The sequence below is a fragment of the Chelonia mydas genome, chromosome 5 (assembly GCF_015237465.2).
Source record: "Chelonia mydas isolate rCheMyd1 chromosome 5, rCheMyd1.pri.v2, whole genome shotgun sequence".
Taxonomy (NCBI): domain Eukaryota; kingdom Metazoa; phylum Chordata; order Testudines; family Cheloniidae; genus Chelonia; species Chelonia mydas.
Window position 1 is genome coordinate 24,687,839 of NC_051245.2, and position 19,735 is coordinate 24,707,573.

Genomic DNA, 19,735 nt, shown 5'->3' on the forward strand with positions numbered 1-19,735 from the left:
TCTTGTTTCCCACCTCTCATATTTTTTCAGTGGATCCCCAAGCGGATAGCTGTCTTGTTAGCCTCTAACATCTGATGCCTAGTTATATGTGTATTTTAGCCCAGAAACCTTATTTAAAATGTACTCTGGGATGTGCATCACTTTTCCCCCATTCCAGCCTTTTGCAGGGGTGGGTAGTTGGGAATATTGATCTATTTTGCATTTAACTTGGGGCAAAGGGGATGTGGTTGTTTGGGCTTCCCCTTCTCTAACTTCCTGATCTTTTGTCCCACCCTGACTCAAGAGCACTGCTTTCTCATACCTTTGCCTTTTCTTACACCCCTCTACCCCCTTGTCCTACCTCCTCTCAACTCTTTCTTATCCACTTAACCTCTTGCCACTCTAGCTTCTCTTTTCCCTCTAAACTCTTTATGAACTCCCCAAATACCCTTCATACTGGACTCCTCACCCTACCTGTACCCTTCGTCTCAGTGAGTATGGCGTAAGATGTTTGTTGGGATAATTACCTTTGTGAGTACCTATGGCTAACTTAGTTAAAAGTGTTTCTTGAAACATAAAAGTATTTGGTAATCCTATAAAAAGGAAAATAATTGTCTCGCTTAAGAAAGTTGAAAGCTGATATAACCTCCAGGAAACTCACCTCACCGAGTTTGAGGCTGAAAAGATTTTAGAAAGTGTGGACTGGTGAAGGCGTTTTTTTAAATTACTCAACCAGATCTTGAGGGTGTCAATCTTGTTCAATAAAAAACTGAACACACAAACCCTACCAACTGATAAAGACACTGAGGGAAGACCCTTACTTGTTGAAGTTTGTATTTCTGATATTATGTACAATCCTATATGCCCCCAACAAAGATGATCCCTCCTTTGTCAATCAATTATTTTCAAGATTAATTGACTCCTCCCTAAAAAATTTGATTATAGAAGAGGACTTCAATAAAGCATAAAACTCGCTTTTGGACAGATTGAGCAGACCCCAACCATCCCAATTCTCTGCTAGGCAGACCATTAAGGCCCAGATAGAAGAACTGGGTGTACAGAATATATGGAGATTGCAGCACTCTACAGATAGAGACTACAGCTTTTTCTCACCTCTGCATTCCACATACTCACAGATTGATTATTTTTTGGAAACAAGTGGCTTGGTGAGCTCTGTTATTAACAATGAAATAAAAGTGATTATGATCTCTGATCATGCACCTTTGCAATTGCAGCTCTCGTCTCCTGAAAAGCTACAGGCTGCCAGAAGATGGTGGTTAAACTCCTCTTTACTATTAGACACACAATTTAAAAACTTTGTGAAGGAAAAAATACAATTTTTCTTTGAGACCAATGAGAATACCTTGGTCGCCTAAGTGATCTTGTGGGATAGTTTCAAGGCATACTTAAGAAGCAGAATAATATCCTACTCCTCCCATAAAAAGAGAACTAGACATACCACACTGCTGAATTTCGGAGGAAATCTCAAGGAGGCAGACCATCAGCTATGCTAATTTCATCCTCTTTGGGTAAACTCCAAGAGAGGACTAACCTCAGGTGTAAAACCAATAAAATAACTGCAGCTCAGGCTGAATTTGCTTTGTTTAAATTAAAACAGACATACTGGAAATCAGGCAATAAAGCTGGGAAATTATTAGTGCATAGACTTGGAGTGAACTCACTAAAAGCTAAAATCCCCTCAGTTCGCTCAAGTCAGGCTGGATACTCACCAATCAAAAAAATATTAATGTACACTTATCCAAATTCTACCAATGGGTGTATTTAGAGGAAGACCTTAGGGACAAATCTGTCACAATTTTGCCCTCCAAGAAAATGTGGTGTCTGGTTGCTTCTAAGTTTAAATGTCATTCCTTCTGACATTCAGAGTCTTCAATTTGGGGTAATGCCAAAATTTTAATTGCCTGTAGATGCATTCTATTGCCTGATTGGATTAACAAAGGGATCTTGAACATAAAGCACATAACTGAAAATGATTCCTTCATGCCCTTTCCTCGCCCAACTGGACCCAAAGAAGGAATGGCAACACCTTCAACTTAAACATGCTCTACAACACCAATTTGGCCTACCTGCCTTTGCAGCACCAGATCCTCAACCCATACAGCTTTCTGAAAAAGTAAAACTACCTACCTATGTCACTGGCCAGTCTGTATTTCTATCTATGAAGCAAATTGGCAATCAGCAGTGGCAATATCAGAAAGCAATGGGAACATGAGCTATCAATTTCCCTTACCAACATCCAGTGAAATCAGTTCCAACATAAAGCATTGCTCACTGGATTTGGGATTAAGATTGATCCATCAGAAAATCCTTTGGAGGATGAACTAGACTCCATGTAGATGTTTCAGGTCCAGAGCAGCCAAATCTGACAAATGCTGGTGCTTCAATGCAGCAGGCTGTAATTTATACCACATATTAGATTGCCTGGTCATCCGTCTTTTTTGGACAGAGATAAATATTTAGGTCAATTTCTTTCTGTCCAACAACATGGCACTTAAGGCTGGCCATGCCATCTTAAGGCAAGCCAGTCTGTCTTGGAAACTGAAATCCTTTGACAAACTTTGGTTGGGTAGAACTCTGATCATAGCCTAATGTCTAATTCTACAGTGACAGAAGTAAGTCCCAAATGTGCCAGCTATCAAAGAATGGTACTCTCACTCGTTCAGCCTGGTGACAGTGGAACATTTTTTTTTAAAGTCCCCTTGAGGCCCTAAGCTCCTCCCATTCTCCTCAACCCATCCTCTCCCTCTGTTTTCTTTTCCCTCTCTCCCCGTCTCTGACCTATCATTCCTCTCCTCTCCTCTTTTACTTACCTTTCAGGTTTTAATTTGGTCCTCTTTCAACACTCCTCTTTCTTTCCTGCTTCTCCCAAAAGGGAATAATTCTGGAGATTAGTTTGCGATTTTACTTGATAATGAACCCTACACTGGGGTTGAATAACAAAAATAGCATTATTGTTACATAACTCATCAGGCAAATCTCCTTAACCAGTTAACAATTGTCTTTGTTATACTATTCTTTGCCCTTAATAATGAAGAAGTTTGATTCTTACCTGCCTTTTTGTGTAATCTGATAATAGTTCTCTACTCGAGGTTAGAGACCTTTCTTTTCTTTGTTATCTTTATTAGCTGTGTTAAAATAAACTATAAAGAATGAATTTTAAAAGCCCCATTGTAGGGCCTGATTGTTCAAACCTATATTACTAAATTACTTACTATTGTGTATTATCCCTTTGGTTTCAAAGAAATGATGCTTGATTGCAACCACTTCACTAAGGGCTTAGTAGGTGCCTGCAGGATTGAGCTTGTGTTCTGCTCTATAGAACTAGATGTGCTTAGAACCTGAAAATCTGTTCTCAAATATCACTGGGAAAATATTTAAGAATTTTTTTCATTACAATTGAGAAGAAACTAACTCTGTCATGTTGGATCAACAGCACCACCACCACTGAAGAGCGTATATGTTCGACTATGGAGAAACAGGAAAGCACATATTTTTTATATTTCTACGAAATCCTCTCGCCTAAGGACGTTTGTGTGGTCCTTGAGTCATGCAGAAAGTACTGCAGGAGTGTGACAGTAACCCATATTGGTAAGATGCCAAGTGCTTTACACAATATTAAGAAGTGTAAATGATTGGGGGGGAAATGGTGCAAAACCCAACATTCACTCCCAATACAATGGAGGAAATGATGGCTGGTTGAGGGATCAAGACATGGTGAGTTAAGGTAATTTGTGGCCCTAAGCCCAGAAAATACATAGATATTCCTTATCAGTTTCTCCTGCAGTCCCAGGTGGCTCCAGTGACCAAGTGCCTTTCTTCCATCTGAGTTTGGTGCAATGACAGTAGCCAACTGGGATGCTTGCCTTCCTGCAGTTATCCTTGCTTTATCACCGCCACATGGAATTCTGTAATGCACTGTACATACAGATGTGCTTGGAGATCACCTAGAGACTCCAGCTAGTGCAAAGTGCAGTAGTCCGACTGCTGTAGTGGAGTTGGCAGTCAGAAGCACATTACAACAGTATTCCATATTGGCTTCCTAGATGCAATTCAAGGTTATGGTATTGAGCTCTAATGATTTGGAGCCTAGCTTCCTGAGAAACTGGCCTCTTTCTCCAGGCGCCATTGGTACAGTTAAGCTAACAGTCCCTTAAATATCTGGGACACCTTGTCAGAGTGTTCTCAGGTGAGGACCCTTGATTCTTGAATTCACTTCTATTCTATTCTGTTCAGCTTTATACGCCACACTCTGCACAGTGGGGTATGAGAAAGCACTTAACTGTTTAATCCTCAAGACACTGTTCAAGTAATGGTTAGGTCAGACTTTCTTCTGAAGGATCAGGGGTTTAAAGTAAAATTGTGGTCAGATGTCCCTATTATTCATTTGCCTGCATATCTTTCTGAAATATTCTCCTTTGAGTCTGAAACTTCCCATGCTTGGCCTTAGCCCAGAGGTAAATTGTTTGTGAATAGTTTGAGAGAGTTCCCTTTCCTAATTTTTCTTTTATGGATAGTGTGTATGGGTGGGGTGGAGAATAACCTTTTCTTCTAAAACCTTTGTAAAAATATTAATGCTCATCCATACCATGAAAACAGCTACATGAGAACACCTCCAAATTTGGTATATGACCAGTCCACACTGACAGAGTCTCCCGGATAATTATGCCAGGATGCTTCCCTGGAGCAAGTGAGAACTTCTTAGGAGTTGTTTTGAAGTCTTTTAAAAATAAATATATTAACTTATTAGATAGTTACTCATAAAGGTTACTGTTCACTGTGTGATACATTGACTTGTTTTCCCCTCATCATTTACAGTTAAGCCTGAGACTCCATTTGGCATAAATATCATATTCCAAAAGGATGCAAACGAGTATTTTATTCAATACAGTACACCGCATTCAAAGAAGAAATATCTAAAGGACAAATTAATACATGAAATATTCTATCGGCAGGAAAACGGAACTTGGGAAGTAAGTGAAAATGATTGTCTTATGAATTGCTAAAGTCTATGTTAGTAGAAGTACTTATAATATATGCAAAAAATGTACTTCATTTCTATTGTCCCTTAGCTGAAAACTTGGGAAACTGCAGTAATTATTATTAGATCATTTCACTTCTAGGTTGCCATTTCAAATCCATTCCAGGCTGATAATGATTGAAAATAGTCTGAATCCATTAGACCACCAATATCTCCTCCACAGGGCGTCTTGGATTAATTAATTAATTAATGCTTATTGCAATGAAAATAGAAAGCGTGACATCAATGCTAAATATTAGTAATTGTGATCATTATGTTTTTATTTTTATGTCATATACATATCAATAGATAGGTAACATTAGATGCATGCTGTTCATTACCATATTTAAATGTGTACAGTTACACTGGGCTAGATTGTGATTTGGACTAAACAAGGGAATACAGGAACCTATTACTGTCCAGCACAGATTCTGTGTCTGTTGGGCAGCATAGCCCACCGGGTGCAGGAGTCAGTAATAATTGACAGAGTGGGCTGCAGGGAGAAACCGAAAACAGTTATTAATCCATTGGTTCTTTTGTATGCACTTGTATAAAGCATATAGCGCAACCAGAGCTTTGGAGCAAGACTGATACAATAAAACCAGTGGATAATATAGCTAAATATTGGCTTGCTAAGTTTACAACTCTCTTTGAGATATTTTGTGACTAAAGGCATACATGAATTAGAGAAATATTATTATATTGTATGCTTATTAATTTATTATTCATTATTAACTATTAATTATTAATTATTATTATTAAATATGCTGTCATGGTTCTGAGCTAGCTGCACCTCTGTTCCTTGTTCTGGTCTCTTCTGAGTGCACCGCCTCCAGATCTTAGGCCTCACGATCTTCTCCTCTCTGTGGCAGAATTCTGTGATTCTCTGACTCTCAGACTGGGCCCTGGCCTACAGTTCCCTGTGGGCCAACCGTGATAGTTCACCAGGCCTGGCTGGGTTTCATGGCCTGCAAGTCTTCCTTTTGGGAGCTGTGACCAATGGATAACACAGTGATCCCAAACAGCCTTCTTCAAACAAAGTTTTGTTTACTCTTGACAGTAGGAGCACAGAATAACAAGACAAAAGGATTAAAACAACTAAAGGCTTATATATGTATCTGCTTTACCTAAAGCTTATGTAGGCCTTGCTTATCCTAGACATCCCCACTTCTAGGGTTAGGGGTCAGTCTTCTTCCCAGCAGTCTGTGCCCCTCTGACCCTTGTTCTTCAGGGCTTGTCCTTTCACCGCCCCCAAAGTTCTTTGTCTGCCGTCTGTCTCTGAACCTGTCAGACCAGGGGTCGAAAGTATCATATTGTAGCTAATAGTCCTGGGTATGTGCTGAAGAGTAGTTAGCTGGGCTATCATCTAACATCCTGGATAGTTTCCTGACCGCCAAGCTATTGAATTAACCTAATATATGCATAAAGTAAACATCTTTACAATACTCAGATAAACATACAGCATGTAATATTCATACATTAAGAACAAAAGAACACAAGAATGGCCATACTGGGTCAGACAAATGGTCCATCTAGCCCAGTATCCTGTCTTCCAACTGTGGCCAATGCCAGACACTTCAAAGGGAGTGAACAGAACAGGACAATTATCACCCAGAGCATGGGGGTTGCATCCCTGACCATCTTGGCTAATAACCACTGATGAACCTGTCCTCCATGAACTTATCTATTTCTTTTTTAAACCCAGTTATACTTTTGGCCTTCACAGCATCCCCTGGTGACAAGTTCCACAGGTTGACTGTGCGTTGTGTGAAGAACTATTTCCTTTTCTTTATTTTAAGCCTGCTGCCTATTAATTTCATTGGGTGACCCTTGGTTCTTGCGTTATGTGAAAGGGGCAAAGAACTCTTCCTTATTCACTTTCTCCACACCATTCATGATTTCATAGACCTCTGTCATATCCCCACTTAGTCATCTCTTTTCCAAGTTGAAAAGTTCCAGTCTTAATCTCTCCTCAAATAGAAGCTGTTCCATACCCCTAATCATTTTTGTTGCCCTTCTCTGTATGTTTTCCATTTCTAATATATTGTTTTTGAGCTAGGGAGACCAGAACTGCACACAGTATTCAAGGTGTGGGCATACTTTGGATTTATATAGTGGAATTATGATATTTATTGTCCTATTATCTATCCCTTTCCTAATGGTTCCTAACATTCTGTTAGCTTTTTTGATTGCCGCTGCACATTGAATGGATGTTTTCAGAGAACTATCCACAAGGACTCCAAGATCTCTTTTTGGAGTGGTAACAGCTAATTTAGATCCCCATCAGTATGTGTGTATGATTGGGATTATGTTAGTAGTTCTGCAATTTCGTGTGTGAGTTCCTTCACAACTCCTAGGTGAATACCATCTGGTCCTGCTGACCTATTACTATGGCTGTCAAGTGATTAAAAAATTAATCACGATTAATCAAATTAATTGTGCAATTAATCACGCCCTTAAACAATAATAGAATACCATTTATTTAAATATATTTGGATGTTTTCCACATTTTCAAATATATTGATTTCAGTTTCAACACAGAATACAAAGTGAACAGTGCTCACTTTATATTTATTTTTATTATAAATATTTGCACTGTAAAAATAAAAGAAATAGTATTTTTCAATTAACTTAATTCAAGTACTGTAATGCAGTCTCTTTATCATGAAAGTTGAACTTACAAATGTAGAATTATGCACCAAAAATAGCTTCATTCAAAAATAAAACAGAGTCAAACTTTAGAGCCTACAAGTCCACTCAGTCCTATTTCTTGTTCAGCCAATGGCTCAGACAAACAAGTTTGTTTACATATACAGGAGACAATGCTGCCCACTTCTTGTTTACAATGTCATCTGAAAGTGAGAACAGCCGCTCGCATGGCACTGCTATAGCCGGCGTCACAAGATTTTGGAAGGCACTTCTGATTCTTAAACCTTGAGTCAAGTGCTGTAGCTATCTTTAGAAATATCACTTCGGTACCTTCTTTGCATTTTGTCAAATCTGCAGTTAAAGTGTTCTTAAAATGAACAACATGCTGGGTCATCATCTGAGACTCCTATAATGTGAAACTTATGGCAGAATGTGGGCAAAATACAAAGCAGGAGACATACAATTCTCCCCCAATGAGTTCAGTCACAAATTGAATTAACACATTATTCTTTTAATGAGTGTGATCAGCGTGGAAGCATGTCCTCCGGAATGGTGGCCAAAGCATGAAGGGACATACGAATGCTTAGCATACCTGGCATATAAATACCTTGCAATGCCAGCTACAAAAGTGCCCTGCTATCACCTGTTCTCACTTTCAGGTGACAATGTAAATAAGAACTGGGCAGCATTATCTCCCATAAATGAAAACAACCTTGTTCATCTTAGCAAGAAGTAGGACTGAGTGGACTTGTAGGCTCCAAAGTTTTACATTGTTTTGTTTTTGAGTGCAGTTATGCAACAAATAAAATCTGTATATGTAAGTTGCACTTTCACAACAAAAAGATTGCACTACAGTACTGTATGAGGTGAATTGAAAAATACTGTTTCTTTTGTTTATCATTTTACAGTGCAAATATTTGAAATAAAAATAATATAAAGTGAGCACTGCACACTTTCTATTCTGTGTTGTAACTGAAATCAATATATTTAAAAATGTAGAAAAACATCCAAAATATTTAATGAAATTCAATTGGTATTCTATTGTTTAACAGTGCAATTAAAATTGCGATTAGTAACGATTAATTTTTTTAATTGCATTTAATTTTTTTGAGTTAATCATGTGAGTTACCTGCAATTAATCGACAGACCTACCTATTCTGTTTAATGTATCAATTTGTTCCCAAACCTCCTCTATTGACACCTCAATCTGGGACAGTTCCTCAGATTTGTCACCTAAAAAGAATAGGTGCGTCTGATGTACTTAAAAATATTTTTGCTGTTAGTTTTTGTGTCCTTTCCTAGTTGCTCTTCAAATTCCCCTTGTGGGTTCCAGAATTAGCTGCTCCAAGAAGCAGTCATTAATGGTGTATAGAAATGTTCTCTCTGCATCCCATTCTGAGGTGACATGTACCCAGTTAATATGGGGACGGTTGAAATCCCCCATTATTATTGCGTTTTCTATTTTTATAGCCTCGCTAATCTCCCGGAACATTTCACAATCACCGTCACCATACTGGTCAGGCGGTCAGTAGTACATTCCTGCTGCTATACTCTTACTATTCAAGCTTGGGGTTTCTATTCATACAGATTCTATAGTACAGTTTGATTCATTTAAGATTTTTATTATATTTTACTCTATGCTTTCTTTCACATATAGTGTCACTCCCCCACCAGCACAACCTACTCTGTCATTCCTATATGTTTTGTACCCTGGTTGTGATCATTCCACCAAGTTTCTGTGATGCCTATTATATCGATATCCTCATTTAATACCAGGCACTTCAGTTTGCCCATCTTAGGATTTAGACTTCTAGCATTTGTGTACAAGCACTCATCAAATTTGTCTCTTTTTAGTTGACTACTTTCCTGTGATGTAATTGAATGGGACTTTTTCATTAGACTGTTTCTGTTCAGTTTCTACGTGTACTTTATCAACTTCTACCCTCTCTTCTTTACTAGGATATAGAGAACCCTCATTGAGAGAACCTCCTTTAAAGGATGTCTCCGTCCAAACCGTGTGCTCCTCTGCACTTATCAGTGTTCCTCCAGCCCTTAGGTTAAAAACTCCTCTACACCCTTTTTAATTTTACATGCCAGCAATCTTGTTCCATTTTGGTTTAGGTGGAGCTCATCCTTCCTGTATAGTCTCCTCCATTCCTAAAAGGTTTCCCAGTTCCTAATAAACCTAAAACCCTCCTCCTTACCCCACTGTCTCATGTACTCACTGAGACCCTGTAGTTCTTCCTGTCTATCTGGCCCTGCGCATGGAACTGGAAGCATTTCAGAGAAAGCTACTATGGAGGTGTTGAACTTTAATCTCTTACCTAGCAGCCTAAATTTGGCCTCCATGATCTCTCTCCTATCTTTCCCTATGTCACTGATACCTACACAGTGGTGCAAGTACGGCAGTCCTGTATGCCGTAACAGTAAGATATTTCTAGCCGGTACTCTGTATAGGAAAGACACAGGAGGAGTACTGCCCCCAGCCCCGCCCTCAGCCCGTCCACACAGCTTTGTCTCCTGAGTCCTGTCTGGGGTCTGTACAGCAGCCCCACCGGAGGACAGGGCTGGGGGCAGTACAGCCACGCTGGAGGAGCTGACTGCGTGGGACTGCCTGGCAGCTCCCCGTTCTGCTCCTTTCGCCACTGCAGTTCCCAGGAGAGCAGAACGTGGGGCCACTGGGCTGGCTCTCCCAGGAACAGCAACAGCGAAAGGAGCAGAACGGAGGGCCGCCGGGAAGTCCCACGCTGTCAGCTTCTCCGGCACGGCTGTACTGCCCCCAGCCCTGTTCTCTGGCGGGGCTGCTGTACAGACCCCAGACGCAGCTGTGTGGAAAGGCTGGGGGTGGGGCTGGGGGCGGTATAGCCGCACTGCAGGAGCTGCCGGCTGGAGCCGCCCAGCAGCCCCACGTTCTGCTCCTTTTGCCGCTGCAGTTCTGGAGAGCCCTGCAGTTCAGAATTCTCCGGTGCAGCGGGAGGAGGACAGAGGCTCCTCCCCCCAGGTAATGTGGGATGGATCATGGGGAAGGGATGGGGAAAGCACAGGGCCCCCGGGCTCAGGATGGGATGGAGTCACATGGGGGGGTCATCAGGGGAGGTCACATGCCCCCCGTTTAGCTGGTGCTTCCCCTTTGTGTCCCGCCCATGAGTGCAGCATACCGATAAGAAATTAATTCTACTTGCACCACAGTACGTACTTGTACCATGACCACCGGCTCCTCCCCATTACTACACATAAGTCTGTCTAGGAGAGAGCCGCAATTCACCATGAGTTTCTCCCAGCCATCACAAACCCAGCTATCTATATTTCTAATGACCAGCTCTGCCGTACTATTACCCATAGGCGCCGACTCTGTGGGTGCTCTGGGGCTGGAGCACCCATGGGGAAAAATTGGTGCTGAGCAGCCACTGGCAGCTCCCTAACCCGCCCTCCCGCCCCAGCTCACCCCCCCGTCTTCACTCTGCCTCCTCCCCTGAGCGGGCCAAAGCATCCTGCTTCTCCCCCGTCCCTCCCAGCGCTTGTGCCGTGAAACAGCTGTTTTGCGCGGCAAGCCTGGGAGGGAGCGGGGAGGAGGGAGAACGCGGCGCGCTTGGGCAAGAGGCGGGGCCAGGGCAGGGATTTGGGGAGGGATCCAATAGGGGCAGGGAGGGGGTGGAGTCGGGGCGGGGCCGGGGGCGCAAGCTCCCACTGGCGCCAACAAAATTTGGTGCCTGTGCTATTACCCATCTCTTCCTAATAACTGGGATTCCGTCCCCCCCCAGAGAGGTATCCTAAGTGAGAAAGGATACCATGACATCATCTGGAAGGAGGGTCCCAACTATGGGATCATTTCTCTCTGCACCAGTTTGATGTTCTCCTTCCCTGAGACTTTCATCCTCCTCAACAGCACAGAGGCTGTCCGACTGGGGGAGGGACCACTCTACCGTATCCCAGAAAGTCTCATCTGTGTATCTCTCTGTCTCCCTTATCCTCCAGTTCAGCCACTCTGGTCTCAAGAGCCCGTATTGGGGCTCTGAGAGCCAAGAGCTCCTTGCACAGAATGCACACATACACCACCTGCCCACAAGGCAGGTAATCGTACATGCTGCAGTCAGTGCATTAAACTGAGTAGCCCTCACTCTGCTGCTGGACTTCTGCCTGCATTCGTTTGACTTCTGCAGCTTTTTTTGTTTGTTTGGTCGGTTGGTTTGGTTTGGGTTGGGTTGGGTTGGGGTGGGTGGGGAATAGGATGTTTATTAGTCTATGTTTAGAGAATGATAGGTGTATCTGGCTTTCACGTTCCCGCTCTAAAATCCTTCACCAGACTCCCCTGTTTACTGCTTCTGTTTACTAGCTCGATTATTCCAGGCAGCTTCAAATCCCTCATGTATGAATGCTCTGAGTAGCTAGCATTTTGTATAAAATGTGTCCCTATTGTCCTGCCCTTTGGAAATGCTCAGACTGGGCAGTAGGCTCTGCTCTGTGAATAACTGATTGCATATGGCTCTCCTATGCAGTTCCCTGGGCTGCTACTGGGATGCACTCACATATAAAGCAGGGTAATTGTCTCTATAAGATAGCTAAGGTTTCAGAGTCTGAAAATCTTCTCTACAAACATGATTTATATATAAATAACCTTTCCCTTACTGAAGCTGAAAAATATAATTTTCCATTCTGACAAAAAATAATCATATTTTTCTCTGTTTAGACAATACAGTCAAAATATCTTTGGATAAAATTACAGGGGAAAAGCCTTCAGATGGGTGCAAGTTATGAAGTGAAAGTGCGCTCAAAGCCCAATGGAAAGTTTTTTAAGGGTATCTGGAGTGAATGGAGCTCCTCCGAATACTTCCAAATTGCAGTGGAACACCCCAGAAAGAAAGGTAAGCAAAGGGAAATCACTTCCTTAAGTTTGCAAAAAGCCTAAAACCTGACCAAGTCACTTGGTACAGCAGATCAGGTGCAGGGCTAGCAGAGAGTCAGGAGCTACTAATGATTCCCTGATTCTCTACTTAGCCCCAGCTCTGCTGCCTGTGCCAGCGGCCAGTGGTCCTCCAGGGATTATCCACGTGCTGAGTATAGCCGGAGTGCTGCACACTGCAGCCACCTCTTCACCCTTCACATGCCCCTGCCTATTCCCTGCACCAGCAGCTGGAGGGAGGGTGACATAGGAGCTGGCTGCCCCAGTTCTGGTCTGTTGGGGACTCCCCAAAGCCAGCTGAATTCCAAGCAGGGGCAATAGGGCCAGAGTGCATCCTGTTTATACTAACAGGGTGGCACAATGTGGACAGAATGGGGCAGAGAATCTGGCCCATTCAGTTTTGCTGATGATGCTGTGAGCCTCCGGAGATAAAGAGCAGTTTGCATCAAACATTTTAGCCGTAGCAGAATTAGAGCAGTACAAAAGGATTCATTTTAATATTGCCAATTGTAACATGCATTTACCTCATTTTAGTCACAGACTACGTTATGGAGGAAATTTCACCATTTCAGTTGTGTGCAACAGCAAAGTTTTTGATCACTATGGATCTGGGACAGATACAGACCGGTGACCTACATTCGGAAGGTTGAAAATATGTCCTCAGTCAAAGGGTCCGATCCTCAGTTCTGGCTGAGATATACTCAGTGCAACCCCTGAGGCAGATAAGCAAAAGTTGCTATACCCCCGCCCACCTTCAATTTCCCCAAGGCAGCCAGGGCATAAATCAATGGAGCTGTAACTCAGAGGAGCTGGTGATGCTTCCCTGAGGCCATAGGCAGCCAATTCAGTTTAGAACAGCCCTCAGGCTATTCTAATCTGGACTAGGAGACTAACCTGGTGTTTAGCCAAGGATCAAGGGACTGCAAAGCCACCTGTTCCCACTTTCAGACAGATGGGAGAAACAAGGCAGTTGAATCAATACATCACTCCAAACGTATAAAATTTGTCAATATCCCCCAGTAATAATAGGTTGTTTTTTTCTTAAAAGAGTATGTCATGATAGTGGACAATAATAATGCATATAGAAACAAACCTAATATGGTATTTATTCTTTTTTTTTTTTGGTTAGGCATTGACATGGTTGTGGTTATAACTACTGTGGGCTTAATTTTGCTCGTTATTATGCTTGGTCTGAGCCTAACATTTTGGAAAACAAGGTAATTTCAATCTCTTTTAATCAAAAGAGTATTAATCCAATCAGACTGTGGAAATCCTATCTCCCCCTTTTATACTATCCAACAATTCTCACCCCATTCCCTGACCTCTCCCGCAACATGAACATGTACAAATCATAGAAGAACTGAGAATGGGAGAAAGGCAAGAGAGGAGGTAGGCAAAAGGAGACTGTCTATTGCCTTTGTCACCTCAAGATTAGATTGCTGTCTCATGCTCTACATCCCGGGACCATGCAGAAGCTGAAGCTGGTGCAAAATGCTGCAGGTTGTTTATTGAGTGATGGGAGCTCATTAGACCAGTACTCTGTGGTCTGGCCTGGCTTCCAATAAGCTTCTGAGAGGAAATCATGGTGTAGGTTTTAACCTATAAAGCCCTGATCTTTAAAGTCAGGTTTGGGAGCTGGTTAGCAGTGAGATTACCTCTCTTTCCACGATATACTGCCACAGTTGAAATCAACAGAAATGGTCAAGCTGGAGCTTGTTGACCAAACTGTTCAAAAGTGGCACTAATTTTGCCTCAAACTTTTGGTGCCCAAATTGAGCACCTGATTTTCTGTGGTGCTGCACATCTGTGGCTTTCATGAACTTCAGCTGAAATTCCAGCAACTGAGCACCTTTGGAAAAACAGGTCTTAGATGTCACAAGTTAAACACCTGATAAAAGAGGCATCCAAAATTCTTGGTCACATTAATAAATTGGGAGTTTAGGCTCTCTGCCTCAAATCCCTATTGGAAAATAAGAATAATATGTACCTAATTATCTCTGTCACTACAGTGTTTTGTGGGTTAATTAGCCAATGGTTGTGAAGTACATTGTGGATGAAAAGTTCTATCCACATAACTGTAGAATATTGTTATCATTCAGAGGCAGTGGGATAAGACATATATTCCACACCACTCATGTCCTTCCTCTACCTTCCCCATTGGAATATGAGTCCAGAAATGGTCTTCTTAGAACAAATATCTCATGCTGGATAATGCAAAACACCCAGATGGTCTACAGGAATTAGTATGATGATATAAAGTCTGTTATTGCTACGCTAATACTACTAATATAGTGCCTTTGATTTGATAGTGCTGTTGCCATAATCCCTTCTTGAATACTTTTATTGTTGCTACGGATCTCATTTCAGAATCAAGCCGGTTTTGTGGCCAAAACTTCCGGATCATAAAAAAACTTTGGAGCAATTGTGCAAGAAGCCAAAAAAGGTATGTGCTTCCACTGCTGTGATTACCTGAGTCTGTGTACAGAAAACATAAATAATACTCATACATTAGAGTTAGGACCCTACCAAATTCATGGTCCATTTGGGTCAATTTTACGGACATAGGATTTTAAAAATTGTAAATTTCATTATTCAAATCTGAAATTTCACAGTGTTGTAATTGTAGGGATCCTGACCCAAAAAGGAATTGTGCAATGGTCTCAAGGGTATTGTAGGGGAGGGTTGCAGTACTGCTACCCTTACTTCTGCACTGCTGCTGGCAGAGGCACTGTCTTCAGAGCTGGGCAGCTGGAGAGTAGTGGCTGAAGGCCAGAAGCCCAGCTCTGAAGGCAGCATCCCGCCAGCAGCAGTGCAGAAGTAAGACTGGCCTGATATACTATTGCCACCCTTACTTCTGCACTGCTGCCTGCAGAGTTGGGCCCTCAATCAGCAGCCGCTGCTTTCTGGCCATCCAACTCTGAAGGCAGCACAAAAGTAAGGGTGGCAATACCATGACCCCTCCCCCCCCCCCCCAAATAACCTTGCAACCCCTCTGCAACACCCTTTTGGGTCAGGACCCCAAGTTTGAGAAACGCTGGTCTCCCCTGTGAAATCTGTATAGTGTAGGGTAAAAGCACACAAAAGTACTCAAAAGTCTGAGGCCTTTGGCCTCACATCTCATATTTACCCTAGGTCATAGGTGCTCAACCTGGGGTCACAAACAGATGTGAGGACTTTGTGACTAGCCTGCTCTTTCCTTGTTGCTAAAGTGGAAGGGGGCCTTGGCGATTCTGGCTAGCTGAGAAGGGGCTGGGGTGTGTCTGTTATGAGTTAGTTCCCAGAACTGCACCTGGGTCTGATTTTGATTCAAGATCTTTTGGTTGGTTGGTTATCAGGGGGAAAGAAGTTAGTTCTCTTTTTTTGTTTATGAAAATTTTAAAGTACATAAATAAAAATTCTTCTAAAATCTGATGACTTATGCGAGTGTCTTCCCTTAACTTAGTACCTATAGTTAACTGAGCATATTATCCTCTTTGTCACACAGAATTTTGATATAAGCTTTAACCCAGAAAGTTTTGGGTATGTCCATATTCATAAAGTGGATGGCATTCAAGCCAAAGCAGAAGTGGAATGTTTTCTGCAGCCATCAGCTCCTCTAGATGCAGATGTTTCAGAAAAAGTTAGCAAAGGATCAGATATGAAGAAGAGCCTCACTGCTGTAGACAAAAGCGTCCTAAAGCTTCCTGAGACTTATGGAGGAATCGGGCCATCTGATATGTTGAGTGGCCACTTATGTGAGACTCAGCCTTGCATGTTAGATGGTTCCAGCAATGGCATCCCATATAAGGTGTGCAGTTGCAATGGTACACAACTATATAATTGTGGTCCTATGACCCATTCCAGCTCTTCAGTGGCCCCCACTGTTCAGCCCAGATCAGCTTCCCTAAATACCAACACAGTGTCCCTAATGCAGCCCAATAATGGAGTTAGATCATCAAATAAAGATGAAGCATATGTCACAATGTCCAGCTTTTGCAAAAATCAGTAAACCTCAAAAACCATAGGAACATAGGATTTGCTGTAACAGAGCAGACTATTGGTCCTTCTTGTTTGGGTCTCCTGCCTCTTGCTGGTTGATTCAGTGAATAATAAATTCTATAATGTACCTATCCCCATTTTGCAATGCTATAATCAGTGGGGATGGATTTTTCTTGGCTTCCAAGGACAACAGACCAAATTCCATTCTCAATTACACCAGTGCCAATGTGGAATAAATCCAGTGTAACTGAAAACAAATTTATTTCAATTGGTTTAAGACCTTAATCATGGGAGGTGATAAACCTACAACAATAACATACTATTACATTGCACTTCTCTACTGCCCTCTATCCAAGGATTGGTGAGTGCTTCACATTCGTTAATGCTCCTATTGACATCTCAGTTTACACAGCTACAAATTTTGTTAATGGTTATATAATCCCAATCATGAAACATGGCTGCAAAGTCTAGATCGGTTAAGGAGGGTGAGTGAATCCGGAGTAACTTGGTTGAAGTCAGTGGCGTTATACCAGGTGTTAAAAAACAGAATAAGTGAGATCAGAATCAGCCTGTGTTAGTTTGGGATTCAGGATCTGAGCCTGGTAACTCATTCCCCATCCAGCATTCAGCTCCCAGGGGACAGAGTGCACACACAGAATCGCTTTCTAATGAGTGCTGATACACTCCCAAGAGAGCAGCACCCATCCTACCATAGCCACAGCAAGGGCTGTGCTGATGCCTGGCATGTGAGACTGTGTACAATAATGAGTACAAATAGACGTCTTGGTGCTCAAAGGCTTCAAATAGATCAGCTCAGCCAGCAGCTTGTGTGTGTAAGAGGGTAGAAGGTAGGAGCAGAAGGCCGGAGGGAACCAGGGCCAACACATGTCAACAGAGTCATAGTGGTTTTATGTAGGGATGGGCCCCCTACAACACCCCCACCACCACCACATTTGACCCTCCCCTGGACGCTGGGAAAGTTCAGACCCAGAGCCAAACTTAGCAACTCAGGCCCAGCCACCAGTTTGCTGTATTATCTGTCTTTATTACTACTGTGCCAGCAGGTTTTATTGGACAAAACAATGGGCCAGATCTGCCGCTAGTGTAAATTGGCTTATCTCCGTTAACTTCCAAGGGTCAGTGCTGCTTTGCCCCGGCTGAGGGTGTGGCTTATTGCGCCATGCCTAGGAGATAAAAAGGTACCTGGGGATCTGGTCCCCAGGGCCAATTAAAACACAACTACAAAGCTGCAGAATTGCAGCACAACCAAGTCACTGTCCTATTTCTTAACAATCTAAACAGAAAAATACATGTAAAACCAGAGCAGTACAAATACAGCATTAAGCAAAACACATGGCGAGATATTCAAGGGGAGACTCTCAGCTATGTTTATGTTGATCAGCATTGATTGTGCATTAAAATGTGGGGCCAGATCCTCAGCTGGTATAAATAGGTGGCATCCCTTCAGGTGCATAGGTGACATGCATATCACCTTTTTTCTCTGCCTTCTAATGCATACATTACTTTGGCCTGTGAGGATTTCCCAGGACAGTCTTTTTGTCATGGGTACCTGACATGTCCATATTCTTTCATTATCACCAGTCATTGTGGGTAAGGGTGAGTCATTAGATTTTGTGCCTGGGCTCGCAAATTTTCCTGACTACATTGCAAAGCTGGTACTGCCGTAAGATCCATATTCTTGTAAATTGTCCAGTAACAATGTCAGAGAAGTGCTCAGCTTTCTCCATGAAGGGGAAACCTCGCCCCTTCCCCTCTTCTTACTCCACAGCTCCATGGGGTTCCTTAGATTCTGTCACCAAGGGGTGGTTGATCCACAATGTAGTTCCACTGGCCTGGCCATTACCCGTTGGGGCGCAGGTGCACACAGGAGTTGCAGAAGCTGCTACAGCCTCATGGTTGCATGACAGCCAAGGAATATGGCCTGAAGAGAGAAAAGCTGCTTTGTTGTGCTCTAGGCTAAAGGTTTGCCCCTTTGTGAGGTATCATGTCCTCTAGCTGCTTTAAATTCCCCTTTCGGGAGCGATGACCTGATTAGTGCAATAATAAGTAACCTCTTCAGGCCGTTTACTTTTTCAATATTAAATACGATGGGAAGGACTAAACAAAAATCTGCCTTTTATCCGTTTCTCAGATTAAATTAAAGAAACAGAAAAGCAGTTATTGTTCCACCCCAGCGATACCAGAGTCTAGACATCTATGTTTAATTTGACCTTATGGTCCTGATTCTGCTTTTCTTCCAATACAAATCAGGAGTAATTCCATGGAGGTAAATGGGCTAGAACCCTTTGGTCTGGGTGAGTTATGCTTAGCACAGAACCACAAGGATGGAAAATGTGACTCCAAGCTGCATGGCAGCTCTAACTTGCACTGGCTAGTCACAGCCCATGAGAGGCTATTACATTAGCCAGGAACGGCTGGCGCACAACAGCACTCCAGTCATGAACCCCGTCTTCCCAGCCATGCCCTGACACACACCCCGCACTGTGGGAAACTTCAGCCAGGTACAGCTTTAGGTCTGTTTATGCAAAAGGGCCAAGGATGTGGCCTGAAGTAGTCAGTGTATTACAGTATTTTTTATGACTGTTTATCACATAGTAGTAAGATGATATAGTCTGGTAAAACTGAACTGAAGCACTGGACTTTAATTCCTTTGCTTTATAATGCTTCTACTTCATAAAAACAGCTGCTAATGCTTAAAATATGCAGACTTGCACAGTGCAAATGTAGATGCAAACAGATTGAGTCAGGAAGCTAGTCTGTTCTTTTACCACATTACCAAACATGAAAAAAGAATGCCGTGTAAAATAATAGGTTGTCTGTAGGTACTTATTTTAAACTCACACATACACAGTGTTAAAAGGTAAAAGGATTATATAAGCATCTATCTGCAATTTTAAACAATAAAGAACGTATGAAAGAATAGTCTTACTATTCATACTAGAAAACCATGTTGCTATTTTATACTGTAAGAGTGGATTATTGTAAACATTAACCACTACGCTACTTAACAGCAAATTCTCATACATACCTTCCATATGCATTAGATATATTTTTTGCATAGCTGCTAATGTCTGAATACCATCATATTTCTGTCTTATTTAATGAAATAACATGTAAACCTGTTTTGTAACGTTTTAGCCTATTAAAAGGATGTCTATTTGCATTATCTA

The 19,735-nt window shown here is 42.2% G+C and overlaps 1 protein-coding gene across 3 annotated transcripts in view; it reads left to right on the plus strand.

Annotated features, from left to right (window-relative positions):
- IL7R (interleukin 7 receptor) overlaps window positions 1-19,735 on the plus strand; it is a 32,833-nt gene extending 13,098 nt beyond the window's left edge. The window contains exons 3-8 of one of the 3 annotated variants that reach the window (XM_007064103.4): window positions 3,434-3,588; window positions 4,816-4,970; window positions 12,354-12,528; window positions 13,696-13,783; window positions 14,934-15,009; window positions 16,051-19,735. In XM_007064103.4, the coding sequence (XP_007064165.1) occupies window positions 3,434-3,588; window positions 4,816-4,970; window positions 12,354-12,528; window positions 13,696-13,783; window positions 14,934-15,009; window positions 16,051-16,554 (1,153 nt within the window). In that variant the 3' untranslated portion in view covers window positions 16,555-19,735. Of the gene's footprint in view, window positions 1-3,433; window positions 3,589-4,815; window positions 4,971-12,353; window positions 12,529-13,695; window positions 13,784-14,933; window positions 15,010-16,048 lie in introns of all 3 variants that reach the window. The other 2 variants (XM_043547748.1, XM_043547749.1) reach the window with 2 other exon arrangements.